Below are 19210 nucleotides of genomic sequence, written 5' to 3'. Positions count from 1 at the left end.
TAATATTTTCTAAACAAAAGAAAAGAATTTAACTTTGCTAGATTTTTTCTTGCTGACAAGAGAACTCAACCATACAACATTTTCAGTGGATCCCATTTATCTCAAAGAAAAAATGATGAACTAAGGTCTTTGTTTTTTGTGGTCACTAAAGTGTAGTGTGGGGTTAGCCAAAGGGCAAGTAAAATACAGTCCAAATACACAAACACCACTCACCACTGAATTTACACATTATTTTTCCTTTCTTGTTCCGTACAGGTTTTCGTATCAACAAAAAATATAAATTATCCTAAAATAATTAATCGTAGAACAACAAAGGATAGCAAACGATAACCACATAAATAGTACTGCGCCGAACACTTTGTGTACAAATATCTATATATGTAAAGACTCAAAAGAAAAGTAAAATCAAGTTTTGAAAGGAGAACATGTAAATAACATTCAAAAAAAAAAAAAAAACAAGTAGAATGATAAGTTCTGAATTATACTTTTAATATACTTCTAGAATCTAGGATATTCTATTTGTAGTATATATGCAATTTTCAAGTTTGTGTTTATTGGACCAAAGAACCGTCGGCAAATTTTTGTATTACTTATCAAAAATATATTTTATTTTAATTACTATAAAAATAAATACAAAAAACTAAGATAGATATACGATCTTTATTTTTTCTTTTTGCATATATTAGCTATTCGTTGGCGGCAAAATTCTAATTAATATGTATATAATTAATTACAATAAATAATAAATGTTTGAACAAAAAAGAAAAAAAAAAGAAAGAAAGAAAGGCCAGGAATGAAGTATCTTTCCATCTCAACTATAGCTATATAAACCCCTCAATACTTCAAGCAAAAGTCACTAACAAGAACAAACAAACACACACAACTCATAACTATAACTATACATTCATACATATAACAATAATTCACTTAAATCACTCGGAATAATGCAAATCTCATCTTCATCGTCTTCAAATTTCTTCTCTTCTCTTTATGCTGATGAACCGGCACTAATCACATTAACAATTGTTGTAGTAGTAGTAGTGTTACTATTTAAATGGTGGTTGCACTGGAAAGAGCAAAGACTACGGCTACCTCCTGGCTCCATGGGGTTGCCTTACATCGGAGAGACACTCCGCCTCTACACAGAAAATCCCAATTCCTTCTTCGCCACTCGCCAAAACAAGTACTATTTTCTTCTCCTATGTTGTTACATACATAAAATATGCATGAATTATTGATATATTCACTTAAGGTTTATTGTTCATTGTATTTTTTTAACCAATATATTGGATGGTAAAAATTAAACTTATATATTCGAGCGAACTATGGACCGCAAAGCAATACTTTTGTTGTTACAAAAAACGTATTTTTGAAAAAAATATAACCAATTCATGGTAGTCTAGTAGTTAAACGGTTCACATTATCAATCCAACTAAAGTTAGTCCTTACACTATGATTTTAATCATAACAATCACTTTTTAAATGTTTTACACGATCAAAATTTGCTTTTACACAAATTCCGAAAAATAGTCTTAAGTGTGAAATATCCGATCCGCAGGTACGGGGATATATTCAAGACGCACATATTAGGATGTCCATGTGTGATGATAAGTAGTCCAGAGGCGGCTCGAATGGTGTTAGTGAGCAAAGCTCACTTGTTCAAGCCAACTTATCCTCCAAGCAAAGAGCGTATGATTGGACCAGAGGCTCTTTTCTTCCACCAAGGTCCATACCATTCTACCCTTAAGCGGCTGGTCCAGTCTTCTTTCATGCCTTCTGCTCTCAGACCAACCGTCTCTCACATCGAGCTCCTTGTCCTCCAAACCCTTTCCTCTTGGACGTCCCAAAAGTCCATCAACACCCTCGAATACATGAAACGAGTATGTCTCTTTGATCTATTTTGGGTTATATGCATGGATGCTCCTTGAGGCATGCCAAAAGAAATATTGACCAAAAAACTCCAAATTTTGCGGGCCTCACTTCTTTCAAAGAAAATATGAAAACAAAATCTTGAAACTTGTGTTTTTTACATTATCAATATTTTTTTTTTAAAAAAATCATTTTCTAACTAGTAACTATAATTGTTCGGAAAAAAATGGTATCACAAAAGATTTCATAAGTGTACAATTTTTTTTTAAAAACACATACAATTTTATGAACCGAAAGAAGTTGTTTTTCAAGATTCCGCTATGGTTCTTTTTTTTTCTTTTTTTTTGTAGTATCATTTTTTTATGAAATAATTGATTTGAGAGGGAATTGGATTTGTGGGTGTAGTATGCATTCGATGTGGCGATCATGTCAGCGTTCGGGGACAAAGAGGAGCCCACTACGATTGATGTTATTAAGCTTCTCTATCAACGTCTCGAAAGGGGTTACAACTCCATGCCTCTCGACCTACCGGGCACACTTTTTCATAAGTCCATGAAGGTATATTATATAGTTTATGAACTATATATTTATAACGTATTATATATGAAACTCATGATTGATATACTTGGAGATGAAATCTCTAAAGGAATTTGTACGTAGAACGTGACAAGTCCATGTAGAATTGTAAAATACCACATAGAATATTGGAAAAACAAAAAATTGTACAGTTTGATTTTTTAGGGACCACATGTGTGCGATATTATTTGACATACGTTAGATTCTTTTCACAAAAAACGTAAAGACAAAATCATTTTCAAGCATAGATGTTTGATGTGATGAAAATAGTTCCATTCATGTTATTGAGTTTAGTTTTTTTTGTTTTTTTGTCATAATTGAACGGTGTATAGTAGGGTTATTAAATAAATATGTTTTTTTTTTCGTAATTGGGAAATTAAGGCAAGAATAGAATTAAGCGAGGAACTAAGGAAAGTAATAGAGAAGAGAAGAGAGAATGGGAGAGAAGAAGGAGGACTATTGGGAGTACTTCTGGGAGCAAAGGATCAAAAACGCAACGGCTTAAGTGATTCACAGATTGCTGACAACATCATCGGTGTTATATTCGCCGCCACCGACACCACCGCTTCTGTCTTAACTTGGCTTCTCAAGTACTTACACGACCACCCCAATCTCCTCCAAGAAGTCTCCGTAAGCAACTTTCTCTATGTTTTTTTTTTCAAGTTTATCTTCTGCATGCATGTGCCGCACATGATGTGCGTATAATGCGAGGATCATTTAGAAAGAAATATGTTAAATCTTATATAGTAAATATTTTATCGAAGCAAAGGCCAAAGGGTGTGAGAAAATTGTTATCTCTTGGTCCATTACAGAATTCACAGTACATATTTTATGAAACTCGATTTTATATATGATTACATTACTTATTTCAATCAAATGCAAATCATGTATTATTTATCTATGGTTTTGTTACTGCATATTCCCCCAATATTAATGAAACTTTTTGGGGTTCTAGCCAAGAAGCCATTTCATTTTTCTTATGTTAATTTTTCTTTTTCTATTTTACTAGAGGGAGCAATTCAGCATTCGACAGAAAATAAAAAAAGAAAACCGAAGAATCTCATGGGAAGATACAAGAAAAATGCCACTGACCACTAGGGTATACACCATTTCAATATATTGATAAAACAAATTTGTAATGATGATGTCATATTCTTGATCGTACAATCAATTAATGGTTACTATACGTACTTTAATTTGGTAGGTGATACAAGAGACACTAAGAGCAGCAAGTGTACTGTCCTTTACATTTAGAGAAGCAGTACAAGACGTCGAATATGATGGCTACTTGATCCCAAAGGGTTGGAAGGTTCTTCCTCTTTTCCGGCGAATCCATCACTCCTCCGAATTCTTCCCCGATCCTGAAAAATTCGATCCTTCTAGATTCGAGGTATATCTAAACATATAATCAAATTTATCGATGCTTAGATTATGTATATGGGTAGATAATGTATATGGGTATGGTTGACCTACTACAAGTTAATGTTGGTGAAAGATAGGAGAATACATGAATATTATAAAAGTAAAACATTGATGGAACTCAAATCCAAATCTAGGTTTAAGTCAACTATGTGGGGACTTTGATGGACTTACACTGCATGTAGATGACATCTTGTAATGTCGACAGGTGGCACCAAAACCTTACACGTACATGCCATTCGGAAATGGAGTGCACTCATGTCCAGGAAGTGAGCTGGCTAAACTTGAGATGCTTATCCTCCTTCACCACCTCACTACTTCCTTCAGGTATTTTAATTGTTTTCTATTAAAAAAACCTGGATTTGTTTTTTTAATTTGGCTTCAATGTCTAACCTTATTTTAATTTTAATTAACACAATTCTATAGCAACTATTTTTATTTACTCCATGCATAAGTCTCTTCTGATTGATAGAATTAACCCTGAGCCAATTCTCCCCAAGTCTTTAATGATGTTTTGATTTGGGTTATAGTTGATATAATTAGGAAAAACAGCTTCAAAACCAAGAAGTTTGTGATATGATGCTTCAAAACTATTCTAAGACGTCATCACTTAATGATGTCATATACGCATTAAAAACTTCTATTTTGACATATTAACTACGTGTTTTATTGAAGATGTTTAGTTGAACTTGTGATGATGAAGGGTCCATATGAACCCATGAAGAAAGAAAAAAAAAACTTGTGATAGTAAAGACTTGGAAAGAGATTGCCAGCTGTAAATGAGATCTATTATAAGAATCAATCTTGGATATTGTTTCCATTCATTAAATCCTTACGAGTAGATATTTATTTACAACAATAATTTGTAGTACCCAAACATATGAATCGGCGACCTGTCAAATTAGTACTAGTCTATATATGGTCCAACACAAAAGATGTGAATCTCGTTTGATATCAATTTGTTTGCATATTTCAATCTTACTATTATTATTATTATGATAATATTGATGAAGTTTGGATTTTAATTTGCAGATGGGAAGTGATTGGAGATGAAGAAGGTATACAGTATGGTCCTTTCCCTGTACCCAAGAAGGGTTTACCAATAAGAGTAACCCCGATTTAAGCCTAAGGCATATTTGGGATTTTTTTTACTAGTCCAATAAGTCATCTTTAATTTCTCTTAGTAGAGATTTTTTTCTTCTTAAACTTTAAAATTGGCCTCCAATTTGGCCCCTTTTTCTTTTGTAATTTTTTTTTATCTTAATGTAAAGCTGCAATTTAATCAATCTCATTTTTATTGCTTTGGACTTATTGAAATATCTTTGAACTCTACATTTCCAACTAGCTGTTATTGCTATCATGTTGTGACAGTTGCGTTGAAATATTTGCGTTTGTGTTTGGATCCGAAGCAAACGCCAAATTTGGAATTTGATATTCTCTTTTAACCTCTTGGATCCTAAATGTTCGATTTATCCTTTTACATTTTCTCCGGCATCATTTTCTACAATGCAATAATTCCGGATATTTGTTTGAGATTCCGTTCAGACATATAATGAGCTGAGGTAGACGTAATTGTTTGTACGGAAGCAAAAACGTATTATAATTATTTACTTGTAAGTTTTTAGTTGGTAGTATTAGTAAGTTATACAGAGTTGTAAATAAACTAATAATTCGATTAGACCACCATTATCAATATTGTTGTATGTAACAAACACGGAAGTACATAAATCGTTGAGCCGTGGAAAGGAGACAAAACATATTTTTAGTCTCGTGATAAAACGAGTCGCCACGTGTCCACAGTCGGGTACGTGCATGAGATCTAACACACTTTATAACTAGCTTACGTGGGACTCTCGACTTCCATAAAAACGAAGAAGATTGAAATGAATCTAATTCATTGTCCCCGATTTGTCTCTGTCTAAAGTCAGAGAATCAGAGATTCGTTTCAGAGTAAAATGATTTTGCATTGGTCCACTTAAGAGTCTCTTAACCATTCCAAAGGTTTGGTGGACAAAACATGCTCCAACCCTTTCTTATCCAATTTGTCCCCTCTTGTCTCTCTTTAATTAAGCCCTACCCCAAAGTTTTTCACATGATTTGTTCTTGAAAGTGTCTCTCTCAATCTTTGTTGTTTATTATTATTATTTGATGTGAGGCGACTAGAACGTGTACAAAGAAAAGAGGGGAGATTGGGGATTAACACGATCGATATTCCTTTTGGATTAGATACGTGAAGTACCCGAAATGTATAAGTTTTAACATACACTAAATTAGTGTCAGTAATAATCGGCGTAAATGAGAGGAGTCTTTCAAAAACATACACTACATCTTATATGTCGATCAATAGACATAGTTCATACCCAAAAAAATATACAATACGATGGTATAAGGTGCCATGATTTCCAAATTGAGTTTTTGCTTGATATCAGTTCCTATACATTGTTTATGAGGAACAAGTTATGTATATATGTCTATAATTTTATCATATATATATATATATATATGATAAAATTAGTGATTATTTATTTGTTTCTCAATTATGATTTAAAGAGCCATAATTCTTCTTTAGCCAAAAAAAAAAAAAAAAAGATAGAACCATAATTCTTTCATTAACAACAATGCAGATAATTTCGTTGATGATGGTTAGTGTCCTTTTTAGTTAATATTGGTTCATTACTGAAAATAAAATAAACTGATATGCTACGGCTACCTCTTCACTTTTATTTTCAATTTATGACAAAAGCTATGCCCATATGTTCTCCAAGGCCCAATATATGTAAAATTAGGCCTATGAACCAAACACTGGTTTAATAAGACCGGTAAGCACAAGTTGGATTCGGACATTATTTAGAACAAAACCGGTTCAAGAGAATCTACAGAACACAACAAGTACAGAGTCTTTTTGTCTTTGACATTTCATAAACCTTCTCTTCTCTCGATAAACTTCAGATATTAAAAAACCCAAACTTTTATTTCCCCCAATCAAAAACCCTAATTTCTTCTTATCTTGTTTGGATTTTTCATTTCTTCTGTTTGATTTTATTCCACAAACACAATAAAAAAGTTTGCATTTTTTCCTCTTCTAAGCTCGTTTCAGATCTTCGATTTCACCATTTTTATAAACTATTATGCGAACTTAGTTTTGTTCTTTGTGATTTTGTATGACAATGATCTTCTTCTCTAAGCTTAATCGCTCCATTTCTCGTTCAAAGGTTAGTTGTTATTTTCATTTCATTGATTCCTTCTCAGATTCGTTCTCAATTTGTTTTTTTTTTTTGCTTACCTGATTTTTGTTTATATGTGAAATTAGGGATTTTTGTACGGTGGTGGTGTTAGATCGGCGGCAAGGCTACTTACTTCGCCGGGACTTGAGGCGGCGTCTGTGAATGAAGTGGAAGGTGGATTAGGGTTTATAAGAAGACACTTTGCTTCTTTAGCTTCACGGAAGGGTTTAGTCAATAATGATTTGATTGGTGTTTTTGCTAATCCAAGACTTCGTAGATTCTTCTCTGATGAAGCTCCTAAGAAGAAGAGTATGTTTGCAAAAATGTTAAACCATTTTTAATGAGTGTTGAGAATTGGTTATAAATTAGTGTTCTTGTTGTTGTCTTTGTGTAGATTATGAGAACTATTTTCCTAAAGATAAGCAAGAACCCAAGAGTGATCAGAAATCAGAGCATAAAGGTGAACAACATAGATTTTGAAGATACTTTTCTTATTATGAGACCTGTTGGTGCTACTGAAGGATTCTAATAATTGTATATGTTATTGTTGCAATACAGAGGGTTCAGAAAAGAATGAAAATGAGAATGTGGGAGATATGTTCATGAACCGATTCCAAAATTTGCTAATTCCTCTACTAGCTCTTGCTGTATTCTTTTCTACTTTCTCGTTTGGCTCTGGGGAACAACAACAGGCAAGCATATTTAAACTAAGCTTTGTGATATTCTTGGATATGGAACTGCAGATGTGGTTCTGCTCGTATAGTTTCCACTAATATCCTATGCTACCTTTTATTGTTTCAGATAAGTTTCCAGGAGTTCAAAAACAAGCTACTCGAGCCTGGTTTAGTTGACCACATAGATGTTTCAAACAAATCAGTAGCAAAAGTCTACGTGAGGAGCACACCGAAAGACCAACAAACAACTGACGTTGTCCATGGTAATGGTAACGGTATTCCTGCTAAAAGAACTGGTGGTCAGTATAAGTACTACTTCAATATCGGTAGTGTTGATTCTTTTGAGGAGAAACTCGAAGAAGCTCAAGAAGCGTTAGGTGTTGATCGTCATGAATATGTTCCTGTCACATACGTCTCTGAAATGGTCTGGTATCAAGAGTTCATGAGGTTTGCACCGACTTTGTTGCTCTTGGGTACTCTGATCTATGGTGCGAGACGGATGCAAGGTGGATTGGGTGTAGGAGGAACTGGCGGTAAGAATGGTCGTGGAATTTTCAATATAGGCAAAGCTACAATAACGAGAGCTGATAAACATTCCAAGAATAAGGTTAGAGACTTAGAGTTTTGCCTTTGTTTTTAATGATCCGTTTGGAATTTATAAACTTACTTTTGTTGTTTTCTTCGCCAGATTTATTTCAAGGATGTTGCTGGATGTGACGAGGCTAAACAAGAAATTATGGAGTTTGTACATTTCCTTAAGAACCCAAAGAAGTATGAAGATTTGGGTGCTAAAATTCCGAAAGGTGCACTTTTAGTCGGTCCGCCTGGAACCGGAAAGACCCTTTTAGCAAAAGCCACAGCAGGAGAATCTGGTGTGCCATTTCTGTCTATTTCTGGCTCAGATTTCATGGAGATGTTTGTTGGTGTTGGGCCTTCGAGGGTGAGACATTTGTTCCAAGAGGCGAGACAAGCTGCACCGAGCATTATATTTATCGATGAGATTGATGCTATTGGTCGGGCAAGAGGTCGTGGAGGTTTAGGCGGAAATGATGAGCGTGAAAGCACTCTGAATCAGTTGCTAGTTGAAATGGATGGTTTTGGTACAACCGCTGGTGTTGTGGTTCTTGCTGGAACCAACAGACCGGATATTTTGGATAAAGCTTTGTTAAGGCCTGGACGTTTTGATCGCCAGATAACTATTGATAAACCTGATATCAAAGGGCGTGATCAGATTTTCAAGATTTACTTGAAGAAGATCAAACTTGATCATGAGCCATCATATTACTCTCAAAGGCTTGCTGCTCTCACTCCCGGGTTTGCAGGAGCTGACATTGCGAATGTCTGTAACGAAGCAGCTCTTATTGCTGCTAGACACGAAGGAGCAACGGTTACTATGGCACACTTTGAATCTGCGATTGATCGTGTTATTGGTGGTCTTGAGAAGAAAAACCGGGTAAAATGCTTTCTCCTTTTCGATAATGTTTTTTTGCTATTTTGTCTTTGAAAAATGGTTTTATCTGAATTGATTACTTATGAGCAGGTGATAAGCAAGTTGGAGCGACGTACAGTTGCATATCATGAATCTGGTCACGCAGTTGTAGGGTGGTTCCTTGAACATGCAGAGCCGTTACTGAAAGTGACTATTGTACCACGTGGCACAGCGGCTCTCGGATTTGCACAATACGTTCCAAACGAAAACCTTCTCATGACCAAAGAGCAACTCTTTGACATGACTTGCATGACTCTCGGAGGCCGTGCAGCTGAGCAGGTAAAATCCCTAATTGCTACTAATGTGAATTATCCTCGACAGAAAATATAAGAATGTTGTTGTTCAAGATGTTTTAAGTTTCTGGTCCTATCTCAACGTAGGTATTGATAGGTAAAATCTCAACGGGTGCGCAGAACGATCTAGAGAAGGTGACGAAGATGACTTACGCGCAAGTAGCTGTGTATGGTTTCAGTGACAAGGTTGGGCTACTCTCGTTTCCACCAAGGGATGATGGCTACGACTTCTCTAAACCATACAGCAACAAAACCGGTGCTATCATAGACGAAGAAGTTAGGGACTGGGTGGCCAAAGCTTATGAGCGGACCGTAGAGCTGGTTGAGGAACACAAAGTGAAAGTGGCTGAGATCGCCGAGCTTTTACTAGAGAAAGAGGTGTTGCATCAGGATGATCTCTTAAAAATTTTAGGTGAACGTCCGTTTAAGTCAGCTGAGGTCACTAATTATGACCGGTTCAAGTCTGGGTTTGAAGAGACTGAGAAGGACTCAGCCGCCACCCCTACAGTGGAGCCTGTGGTGGATGATGGAGCTCCCCCGCCGTTTGAACCCCAGGTTGTTCCGACGTAAGAGAAACGTCACTGTTACAACTGTAAATTTGATCAAGTATGCAATAACACAATTCAAAAAAAGCATTCTCTTGTTCTTCAATGTTTTTAGTGACGACGGAATTTGTTAGCAATGAACATTTTTTGTTTTCTAAATTATTGCTTCTAATAAGATTTTTATTTGCTTTTCAGTCTCATTCTTATAGTTTGCGTTTTGTAATAAAGGATTGAATATGATGATGATATTGTTACATCTTCCAATATTTACCAAATACCATCATGTAAGAATGATGGCATCATGTGTCTAAACATCTTAAGCCCTCTGTACTCGTGGATGAATGAGAAAGCTGTGTATAATCAATCGACAAAAGTATATTCCCTGATTGAAATTTCTGATTTTTGTTCACTTTGTCTCCAAAACATATTAAGATAGGATCATATCAATAACCTATAGTTCGACACATCTAAGTTAAAGAATCAAGCTTTCAGACACATCTGTGTTATCCTTAGGGTCATTGTCGCTTAGGTTCCATCCAATATATTGACGAGAGAATGTATAAATGCTTAAAAAGATAAATATCTTCAGCAGAACCGTTTTTAACCATTGAGTGAGTATTTCTTCCCTGTGAACACTTTGAACTTAGCTTCATCGGATTTTGTTGAGCTCTCTTGCACAATGTTCTTTGGATCATCAACCTATATACATTAAGAAGCCATACAAACAGGATAAGATATCTTCAATGGGTTTATTAAAGTGAATCACATAAATGGAATAATCCAGAGAAGAGAGACAATACTTTCGCTGTTTCTTTTGCAGCTGATTTGCTGTTTGAACCAAAGACGAGCTTTCCTGATATTTGCCTTGGTGTAGTGACTGACAACTTCTCATCGTCTTTCCCATTCTCAGTCGGCTTTTCTTGCTGTTTTGTATCTTCTGGTTCAGTTTGTGTTTGTGCTTTTCCATCTAAACGTTTTCCTGATCCAGTGAACGGCGTGAATTTGGGAACTTTGCTTGCAGGTTCTTCTTCTTCTTTAACTACAATGAACAAAAAGGAAAATAGAGGTACAACTTGAGGCTAATACTTCTAGAAAGAACGGTATCGAATATCAATAGAGAGTTTCCAAATGAGCAAACCTTGGAGAGGTCGTTTGTTTGAAGGAGTCAACTTCTGTGGCTTCTCAGGTTCTTTGTAATCAAGAGGAGGAGCAAAATCAACCTCACAATCCGTTTCGATAATACTCACAGCTGAAGAAGGTTTTGCCTCAACCACATTGATGTAATATTGCTTGTTGTTATACGGAACCATAATTGTATCACCCGTGGTTAAGCAAGAGTAACTCCTAAGCGTAGTCTCCAAGCTGCAAAAGAGGAATGATAAGAAACACATTCTTCAAAACCATATTCAATAGAACGAAAACTATTCAGTTTCAAAACTACAAACATGGCTTTTGGGTTGGAAATATCCAAGAAATCTTGAGTGTGAGGCTGCAGCTTGATGTAAGTCCCTTTTACCAAGCTGATATTCTTAACTTGCATAACGTCTCCCTCTTCAAGAGACATGTTTTGCATCATCTGTAAGTAATGCCAACAAAACAAAGTAAGATCAGATGTAAGAAACTAATGAAAGAAACAAAGAGAAAGAAGAAGTATACCCAATATGGCAAGTAAACTAGGCCTTCGTCTGCAGTGAATTCTAGTACACCACAATGTGAGGTCTTCTCAACAGAAACATTACTCAGTTGAAACAGCATTGGGTATTCAATATGCAAAGAAGCTGAAAAGATGGAGTCAGAGACCAAACACTATTGATATAACAGTAGAAGATACAGTATTAATGGCTCACCAAGACGATCGAGAGCGGAAGGAGGCATGATAACTGCAGAGATCACAAGTCTTCTCAGAGATATATATCATAAAGAAACTATCTATAGAGACTAAGGGAAGAGAGTAGTAATTTACTTTTGTCACCCTTCTCAAGATGTGCCTGCATATAAAATGTCTCATATTAGAATTTCTTTATAATCTTGATAGATACATCAAAGAGAGCTTAGATACAAAAAATATCAGACCTTGTCAATGAATGTGACAGGATAACAACGGTAACACTGCTCAAAGCTAGAACCATCTCCATCCATATCTCCACTGCCACAAAAACGAAAAAGAAAAACACTTCAAAATCTGATCTTTATTAGAAAATTCTGGTTTACAACGCAACCCATTGAGGCAAATCATCGAATACCTTGTGGGCACAAAATAAAAAGCTAAAAAAAATCAACTTCAGAATAACATACGATCCTATACAAATTTCAATTCAAAGTATCAAAGCTATAAAGATAAGATCTCTGCAGAAAACAAGATCAAAGGCGATCATCGAAAAAACTTAAAACAAACTAAAATCCAAACTTATGGAACCTTATTATATGAATCCAGATAGATTTAATAGCTTAACGAGAACGTTATAGATGATCAGGACAGTGTTGAACACTTTTACTGGGTTAAAATCCAAAAGATGAAGAACAATAAATTCAACTAGAGCTTGATCAACTTCAACTGTACCAAGGAATAAAAGATCCGATTATAGAGTTTTGAAGCTTGAAGATCTTCCTAGTCAATGGCAGCAGATCGGAACTGAAAAATTGGAAAAGTTGTTTTGATTGCAGAGAAGAAGAAAGAAGAGATTCTTCTTTTATAGGTTCCAAGGAAAAAGGAACTATATATACACGTGGGGTACGCTAATTGGCTCGTTACTTGACCCAGTAAAATCCTACGTGGAATTTCATACAATGGGTTAATTAGTTCTGTGGAGAATTAAAGTGGGGCCAATAAGCTAACTTTGGTGGTGGTTATAAACTTATAATCACAAGTTCATTTATAATGGCCAAACATTTTTATAGAAATATATGAGAGAAATTGAGCTAAGATTTCTTCTAAACCTATCAGACGTAATCCTAAAATTACATGATTTTTGTAACAAAACAACACTAAAATCACTAGGCAGGAACCCAACAAGAAGAAGCATAGAGAGTTCGACCTTTCCAGCCTTGTAACAACCATTTACTATTTTCATCAACCACAAAGTCTTTATGGTAACGCCATTTCTTCAGCTTTCCTCTAAACAACTCTACCAGCTCAGGCTTAATCGTTTTCTGCTTAAACCCGGCTCTAACCATTCTAACCTGCCATTGCCTGTAAGTCTCAGGCCTCTCCACTCGATCAGCTTCCTCGCACGCTATCACGTTCATAGCCTCTCTCCCGTAAAACTCCCTCTCGAACCTAATCCTCTCTTTGTTATCCCGAGGCAACGTCGAATCAAACATGTCGAAGAGAGCGGAGTAATGGTAAACCGCTTCTTTAAACCGCGAGATAAAGAAGGGTGCGTTGAATGAACCGTTGACAATCGCGTGGATGAAAACGTCCGGGTTCATGTTTCTTATTAGCTTCAAGACAGCATCTCTCGGGCAATTCTCTTCGCTTCCTGTTTCATCTTGAAGGTTCTTGAGTCTAAGTCCAGCATTAACCGCTAAGACTTCGTTTGGTCGTATATCGAGATCTTCTATCCGGATTGTTTCCCAGTTCTGAGACGCAATGGCTTTGTACTCAAACGGAACATTAAACCGTTTACAATACTCAGCCAATCTCCGTCCTGTCTCCTCTATTCGCTCCGCGGGCCGAAACCCGCACTGAGGAAGCTCGATACCAGTAATCCGCAGCTTCCGCGGTACATCTTTTCGATCTGATATAGACTGAATAAACATCGGCCATTGAAACCCGTATAGAATCCCAAAATCAACTATATGAAGAACAGGAGCATCTTTAGCCACATCAAGAATCATCCAGATGGAGAAGAAATACATCAAGGTAACAAACGGAGACGAAGAAAGATAAACTCGATACGCTCTAATTGTATCCGCAGCAGTATCCTTCAACGACGAGGTTAAAGCATTGTAATAAGTCTGGATCATAGGACCGGTACTTCCCTGTAGACGAGCTTCAAGCGCGTTAGCGAAACAATGAGCTAGTCTTTGCCCCGCGTCACCGAGAGGCGAAGACTGTTGCCTTATCTGTAACAGAAACTCAAGAGCCGTGGTTTTATCTCCTGTGGAAATGGCTTGTGCACAATGAGTGAGAAGTGTACGAAAATCAACCACTTGACTCTTCTTCTTCTTCTTCTTCTTCCCTTTCTCTCCTATGTTCTTACTACTCCGAATCGCTTGAATCTCGCTGTCTAACAATGTTTGCGGATCGCATTCACCGTCAAGAAGCAAAACCTTATCAAACATATCTGTAACCTTACTATCTTCTACATTACTAGCAAATTGCTTACTACTCCTAACTTCCTCAAAATCCCTTTCATGATTCTTCTTAACTCTCAACTGATCCAATCCCATCTCTTCTTTAACCGAATCGCGCCTTTCGGATCTCTCGATATCCAGATTGATAACCCATTGATCACTATTGGGAAGGAATTTACTAGCTTCTTCAACCCCTTTCTTAAACTGTAAAGCTGATTCTGCATCACTAAACATACTCTTAACCATAATTTCATTCACAGGTTGCGGATCAGCCGAATAAGCCGATTCATCGATGCTTCCGCTTGCATCCCAAGAATTAGTAATCAATGAATCAGCAGGACTAAAGGACTGATTTTGAGAATCAGTAATGACTTGCTGCAACATTTCTTCAGTTTTTCGTAAAGCCAATGAATCATAGAACATAGATTGCTTATAATCTCCATTACTCTCTTCCATAAGAATCTCACTCACGTATTTCAACAGAGTATCAGATGGTGGTGGATACTGATCTTCCATTGGATCAGTAAGCAAATTAGGGTTACCATCAAAATACTCAAAGCCGTTTAGAGATTCAGAGAAGTTTGGATCCATGATCAAAACCCTAGTTGCTCTGCCCACATAGAAAAAGCTACACAAAAAGAAGAAGAAGAACACGAAACAGAGAGAGTCAAAGGAAGAATTAAAAATTCAAACTTTAGATTCCAGAAGCAACCGAAATTGAATTGCACATGTGAATGAGAGTAAACACGGGAAATACGGGAGATTGATGTCATAGCTTACCTCAGTTTGAATGAATCTGATGATGTACGAGGTTTAAAAGTTATGATCTTTGGGTTATTATTACAGATGTGTTTTAGTGTTTAAGCTTTTAGGACAGCTTTCTAAGAAAAAAGTACCAAATGAGTTTTTTTTTACAAGAACGAAGAAGTGGTCCAGAGAGAGACTCGTCCCCAGAAGTCAAACAGAAATTAGTGACGGTTCGGTACTTTGGTTGACTTATTTCATCTCTGTAAATTTAGTTTGGGCTTTGGCCCAATTCTTTGATCCAGAAGGTCAAAACTTTTTGGGGGTCTTAATCTTAAAATTGAAGTAATTTTTAGGAATACTATGGTGGAATAATTCATTTTTCTAAACAATTTACCATTTGGAAAAAATCCATAAATTTTGTTAAGGGAAAAATTAAGAAAAATGTTCATAAAGATACACGAAACAATTTTTTCAACGATATGTTATTCAACAAAATAGTTATAAAACAAAAATTCACTTATCTATGCTTTTGCTACTTACGTTACATGTTGCAACTAAGTAACATAGAGTAATTTACCAAATGGTAAATTATCCAAATGGTAACGTAGTGTAACCATTATCCAACATTTTCCATAAACATTAAAAAGTTAAAATGTTGAAAGTAAAATAGTTTTTTTTTTTTAGATCATGGCATCATGCCTAAGTAGTAACCCTAACTTAGAAACCCCGTCAAGAAGACAAGAAACCTGAACAATGAAACTATCAACAGAAAAACCCTATATAAAATCATTCCTTGGGATGCAAGAGAACAAACTGTCTACAAAGGAACCCAAATAGATGAACCGTATACAATTCTACCTTTCCAGCCCTGAAGCAACCAGTGACAATCTTGATCAACATCAAACTCTTTGGGTTTGTATCCACTTTCCACCATCAACTTCAGTTTCTGAACTAGTTCCTTCTCCAGCGGAATCTGTCTAAACCCGGCTCTCATCGCCCTCGCCTGCCACTGCTTATAACTCTCTGGCCTCTCCACTCTCTCCGTCCCCTCACACGCCACCACGTTCATGATCTCCCGCCCATAGAACTCTTTCTCAAACATAACCCTCATTGGATCTTCCCGTGTTAGATTCGTGTCACACATGTCAAACAGAGATGAGTAATGAAACAGAACTTCTCTAAACCTCGTGACAAAGAAAGGCGCGTTGTAGGATCCGCTGAGGATCCCGGGGATGAACACGTCTGGCTTTATCTTCCTTATCAGCTTCAAAACCGTATCTCTCGGGCTATGCACTGCCACCGTCTCATCTAGAAGATTCCTAAACCGAAATAAAGAGTTTACCGCAACAAACTCGCCTTCTTTTAGCTTCAAGTCCTCCAACTTGATTGATTCCCATTTCTGCGCAATCGCATTGTACTCAAACGGAATATTGAACTTCTGACAATACTTAGCCAAGCGACGACCAGTCTCAATAACTCCCTCGGCTGGTCTAAAACCACGTTGAGGCAACTCTATACCGGTTATCCGAAGCTTACAAGATGAACCACGTCTCCAAGCAAGTCGATGAATCAGAGAAGGCCACTGGAAACCATCAGATATTCCAAAATCTATGATGTGGATGGTTTTGGCATTAGCACTTGAAGCCAACCGCATAATACTATGGTTGGCGAATATGATTGCGATTTTCTTGAACGGACAGACTGATATATATGTCTGATAAGCTTTCAACATGTCAGAAGTAGATGTTTTCTTGGAAGACAAGGCAGTATAAACCTGTGTACCTATCCCAGCCAAACGTGCTTCAAGACTGTTAGCAAAATAATGAGCCAATCTCTCTGTTCCATCGCCGTAAGATGAAGAATGTTGCCTTATCCGACTTAACAGCTCGTCAGCAGTTCTACGATCGTTAATCGAAACAGCTTGAGCACAAGAAACCAGCATTGTCCTCAAATCAGGTGTCTCTTTTGTATAACTGTTACCACTAGCTTCCGGTTTTTCGCCTTTAGGACTCTTACTAAACGTTGAAGCTTTCGCAGGTTCCTTAGGGAAACTCTCGTTAAGAATGCATACAGGTTGTTCCTTAGCCTCGCCAAATATCAGAATATTGTCAAACATATCAGTAAGCTCATCAGTTTCATCAACATAAATAGCAGATTGTTTCTTACTTCTTTCTTCAGTCAAATGTTCTTCTTCGCGCCAATGGCTCTTCTTTCCGGTTAATCTGTTAGGAACAGAGTTATCTATAACCAACTGAGAGCTCTTAGGAAGGAATTTACTAGCTTCCTCCATCCCTTTCTTGAATTGTAACGCCAAGTCAGTATCATTAAACATATTAGAAACCAAATCACCGCTAAAACTTGACCCGAAAACCGCGTTACCGCTACTGGCTCTAGTAGATGTAGACTGAAAAATGAAGTTACTCGGGATCGGTGTCTGCAACCAAGAAGAAGGCCTATTATTCTCCAAACAATCAAAACTCCATTGTGAATCAGAGGAAGTGGTTGTGGTGCTTGAAGCATAAGAAGAACCACCAGGACTACTAACCAATTGAGCAAGGCTAGTAGTAGTAGTCAGAGGCTGATCAGAATCATCAACCGGGTACTTCTCGCCGAGAGCTTCATAGAGAGACTTCTCAGCTGCTTGAAGAGATAAAGCATCATGAAACATACAAGGCTTATCTTCCATGTCCTCTTCCATAAGAACTTGGCTTATGTACTTCAAAACAGAATCAGAGAAATCAGCATCCGCAGAAGCAAGATTCTGTTGAGGATATGGGTCTAGAGGAGGAGGAACAGATCCAATATCTAACAAAGGTTGATCATTTAGATAGGATCCGTTTCCTAAACCGGGAAAATCAAACCAGTCCAAGGATCCAGGGAAGCCAGCTGAGTAAGAACCCATTGATGAAATCAAGAACCCTAATAAACCCTAAAAATTGTTACACAAGAAAACGCAAAAATCCTTGTTATATTCCTAGTCTCCGACACAAAAACAAATTCTTGTCCCTGATCAAGATTAGTAACCGGAAAGAAACAGAGAATCTAATCACAAATTAACAAAGTGAATTTAGTTCTGGTAAGAAACAAAAGTTACAAGCATACCTGTTTAGGAGGTTTAAGATGCGACGATTCGGATGCTATGGAAGAAGAAAGCTTTGTGTTGGAGAAGAAAATGATCTGTGTAAGTGGTGGAGACTAAGTATTTTTTATGTATAAAACTATAGAGAATAATAAATAGAAGATAGATACAAGTTTTTACATTTGTTTAATCACACTCCTTTGTCCTCTTTATATGAATCATAAATCCACTTGGTCAGGAAATTTGTTAGGCATTTCCGACGTTCTTTGAATTTATAATCAGAATAAAAAAATTACTATAATCATATGATTATTCTATTTTGCGATTTGGCGCCAACTGGTTTTGGTAAGTCTAGCTAGTGTCAAACTTTGAGTATGTAATTGTAAGATCAACGATTATGAAATAAAGATTCAAATAATGATTCTGATATTTGTGAAATTTTCAAAGTAACAACCAATGGATAAACAACAATATAATCCACCGAGCGACCTAACATTACGATGGGTGGAATTGGCATTAAAGTTAAAACTACGTTAGAATACATAAGAGTTTAATGCTCTAAAAAAAGAATAGGATTGGATCGGTGACAGAAAAGTGAAGATTTTTCTCGAATTGGTGGTAACTGGTAACAGATATATTTATGATTTTTTTAACTTGATTTTTATTTATCTCATATCAGCGATCATTTAAACATTAAATATGTTTTGACGAAAGTAATGACTAAATACAAATAACAAATCTAAAACTATTGCACCAAAAAAAAAAAATCCGAATGGATCATAGATTTCTAAATAAAAAAAAAACCAAATCTAAATCAAAACATAACCAAATTTTTTGGTGTTTATATAGATTTTAAACTTCAAAATTGAAATAATCGAAATACAATGGTATTAAACTAAAACAGAAACGAATACTCGAACGTCCAAACTTATACTACACTACATAACAATACTTTTCAAAAACTAATATATTCCATGTTCGTTTAACTGGATTTTTTTA

At 36.3% G+C, this 19210-nt stretch overlaps 5 protein-coding genes across 11 annotated transcripts; 2 read left to right on the top strand and 3 right to left on the bottom strand.

The window, feature by feature from the left end:
- The first annotated feature begins 301 nt into the window (after positions 1 to 301).
- Positions 302 to 5199, top strand: CYP707A2 (cytochrome P450, family 707, subfamily A, polypeptide 2). Of its 4 annotated transcripts, none has more exons than NM_128466.4 (9): positions 302 to 459; positions 764 to 1183; positions 1559 to 1880; positions 2275 to 2427; positions 2827 to 3075; positions 3455 to 3544; positions 3650 to 3835; positions 4073 to 4191; positions 4897 to 5199. In NM_128466.4, exons 2-9 carry the CDS (start codon positions 945 to 947, stop codon positions 4985 to 4987), a joined length of 1449 nt encoding a protein of 482 aa, NP_180473.1. In that variant the 5' UTR covers positions 302 to 459; positions 764 to 944; the 3' UTR covers positions 4988 to 5199. The 4 variants fall into 4 exon arrangements, with proteins under 4 accessions (NP_180473.1, NP_001189629.1, NP_001324570.1 ...); NM_001202700.1 differs by having other exon boundaries at positions 865 to 1183; positions 4897 to 5174; NM_001336198.1 differs by lacking the exons at positions 302 to 459; positions 764 to 1183 and having other exon boundaries at positions 1442 to 1880; positions 4897 to 5174.
- A 1496-nt stretch (positions 5200 to 6695) lies between these two features.
- On the top strand, positions 6696 to 10398 carry ftsh3 (FTSH protease 3). Its single transcript, NM_179798.2, has 8 exons — positions 6696 to 7076; positions 7175 to 7397; positions 7483 to 7548; positions 7647 to 7780; positions 7890 to 8369; positions 8451 to 9215; positions 9303 to 9530; positions 9632 to 10398. Exons 1-8 carry the CDS (start codon positions 7026 to 7028, stop codon positions 10112 to 10114), a joined length of 2430 nt encoding a protein of 809 aa, NP_850129.1. The 5' UTR covers positions 6696 to 7025; the 3' UTR covers positions 10115 to 10398.
- Positions 10399 to 10411: 13 nt separating this feature from the next.
- Positions 10412 to 12777, bottom strand: AT2G29070 (Ubiquitin fusion degradation UFD1 family protein). 3 transcript variants are annotated; one of them, NM_201828.4, is made up of 9 exons: positions 12650 to 12777; positions 12163 to 12235; positions 12053 to 12077; positions 11937 to 11969; positions 11746 to 11867; positions 11535 to 11665; positions 11228 to 11451; positions 10890 to 11128; positions 10412 to 10788 (listed from the first exon to the last, which is right to left on the bottom strand). In NM_201828.4, the coding sequence occupies exons 2-9, from the start codon at positions 12226 to 12228 to the stop codon at positions 10690 to 10692; spliced, it is 939 nt and encodes a 312-aa protein (NP_973557.1). In that variant the 5' UTR covers positions 12229 to 12235; positions 12650 to 12777; the 3' UTR covers positions 10412 to 10689. The 3 variants fall into 3 exon arrangements, with proteins under 3 accessions (NP_973557.1, NP_180471.2, NP_001325410.1); NM_128464.3 differs by having other exon boundaries at positions 10426 to 10788; positions 11937 to 12077; positions 12650 to 12744; NM_001336197.1 differs by lacking the exons at positions 11535 to 11665; positions 11746 to 11867; positions 11937 to 11969; ... (1 more) ...; positions 12163 to 12235; positions 12650 to 12777 and having other exon boundaries at positions 10455 to 10788; positions 11228 to 11522.
- Positions 12778 to 12914: 137 nt separating this feature from the next.
- Positions 12915 to 15367, bottom strand: AT2G29065 (GRAS family transcription factor). The gene is made up of 2 exons (NM_001202699.2): positions 15166 to 15367; positions 12915 to 15013 (listed from the first exon to the last, which is right to left on the bottom strand). Exon 2 carries the CDS (start codon positions 14974 to 14976, stop codon positions 13084 to 13086), a length of 1893 nt encoding a protein of 630 aa, NP_001189628.1. The 5' UTR covers positions 14977 to 15013; positions 15166 to 15367; the 3' UTR covers positions 12915 to 13083.
- Positions 15368 to 15604: 237 nt separating this feature from the next.
- AT2G29060 (GRAS family transcription factor) lies at positions 15605 to 18361 on the bottom strand. 2 transcript variants are annotated; one of them, NM_001336196.1, is made up of 2 exons: positions 17678 to 18361; positions 15605 to 17566 (listed from the first exon to the last, which is right to left on the bottom strand). In NM_001336196.1, the coding sequence occupies exons 1-2, from the start codon at positions 18032 to 18034 to the stop codon at positions 15950 to 15952; spliced, it is 1974 nt and encodes a 657-aa protein (NP_001323611.1). In that variant the 5' UTR covers positions 18035 to 18361; the 3' UTR covers positions 15605 to 15949. The 2 variants fall into 2 exon arrangements, with proteins under 2 accessions (NP_001323611.1, NP_180470.2); NM_128463.5 differs by having other exon boundaries at positions 15605 to 18061; positions 18235 to 18361.
- Between the last annotated feature and the right edge of the window lie 849 nt (positions 18362 to 19210).

The sequence above is a fragment of the Arabidopsis thaliana genome, chromosome 2, assembly GCF_000001735.4.
Source record: "Arabidopsis thaliana chromosome 2, partial sequence".
Classification (NCBI taxonomy): Eukaryota; Viridiplantae; Streptophyta; class Magnoliopsida; order Brassicales; family Brassicaceae; genus Arabidopsis; species Arabidopsis thaliana.
This window is presented reverse-complemented; position numbering and strand designations above follow the sequence as displayed.

What these genes read in the sequence shown, in the direction of transcription:
- AT2G29070 (NM_201828.4), bottom strand. Translation starts at nt 12,228, where the DNA reads ATGGATGGAGATGGTTCTAGCTTTGAGCAGTGTTACCGTTGTTATCCT. An exon ending in CTGTCACATTCATTGACAAG is followed by an intron (nt 12,078 to 12,162) that starts GTCTGATATTTT and finishes TTTTATATGCAG; the next exon opens with GCACATCTTGAGAAGGGTGA. An exon ending in AAACAAACGACCTCTCCAAG is followed by an intron (nt 11,129 to 11,227) that starts GTTTGCTCATTT and finishes TGTTCATTGTAG; the next exon opens with TTAAAGAAGAAGAAGAACCT.
- AT2G29065 (NM_001202699.2), bottom strand. Translation starts at nt 14,976, where the DNA reads ATGGATCCAAACTTCTCTGAATCTCTAAACGGCTTTGAGTATTTTGAT.
- ftsh3 (NM_179798.2), top strand. Translation starts at nt 7,026, where the DNA reads ATGACAATGATCTTCTTCTCTAAGCTTAATCGCTCCATTTCTCGTTCA. An exon ending in GTCTTGAGAAGAAAAACCGG is followed by an intron (nt 9,216 to 9,302) that starts GTAAAATGCTTT and finishes ACTTATGAGCAG; the next exon opens with GTGATAAGCAAGTTGGAGCG. An exon ending in GAGGCCGTGCAGCTGAGCAG is followed by an intron (nt 9,531 to 9,631) that starts GTAAAATCCCTA and finishes ATCTCAACGTAG; the next exon opens with GTATTGATAGGTAAAATCTC.
- CYP707A2 (NM_128466.4), top strand. Translation starts at nt 945, where the DNA reads ATGCAAATCTCATCTTCATCGTCTTCAAATTTCTTCTCTTCTCTTTAT. An exon ending in TTCGCCACTCGCCAAAACAA is followed by an intron (nt 1,184 to 1,558) that starts GTACTATTTTCT and finishes TCCGATCCGCAG; the next exon opens with GTACGGGGATATATTCAAGA. An exon ending in TCGATCCTTCTAGATTCGAG is followed by an intron (nt 3,836 to 4,072) that starts GTATATCTAAAC and finishes TAATGTCGACAG; the next exon opens with GTGGCACCAAAACCTTACAC.
- AT2G29060 (NM_128463.5), bottom strand. Translation starts at nt 18,034, where the DNA reads ATGGGTTCTTACTCAGCTGGCTTCCCTGGATCCTTGGACTGGTTTGAT.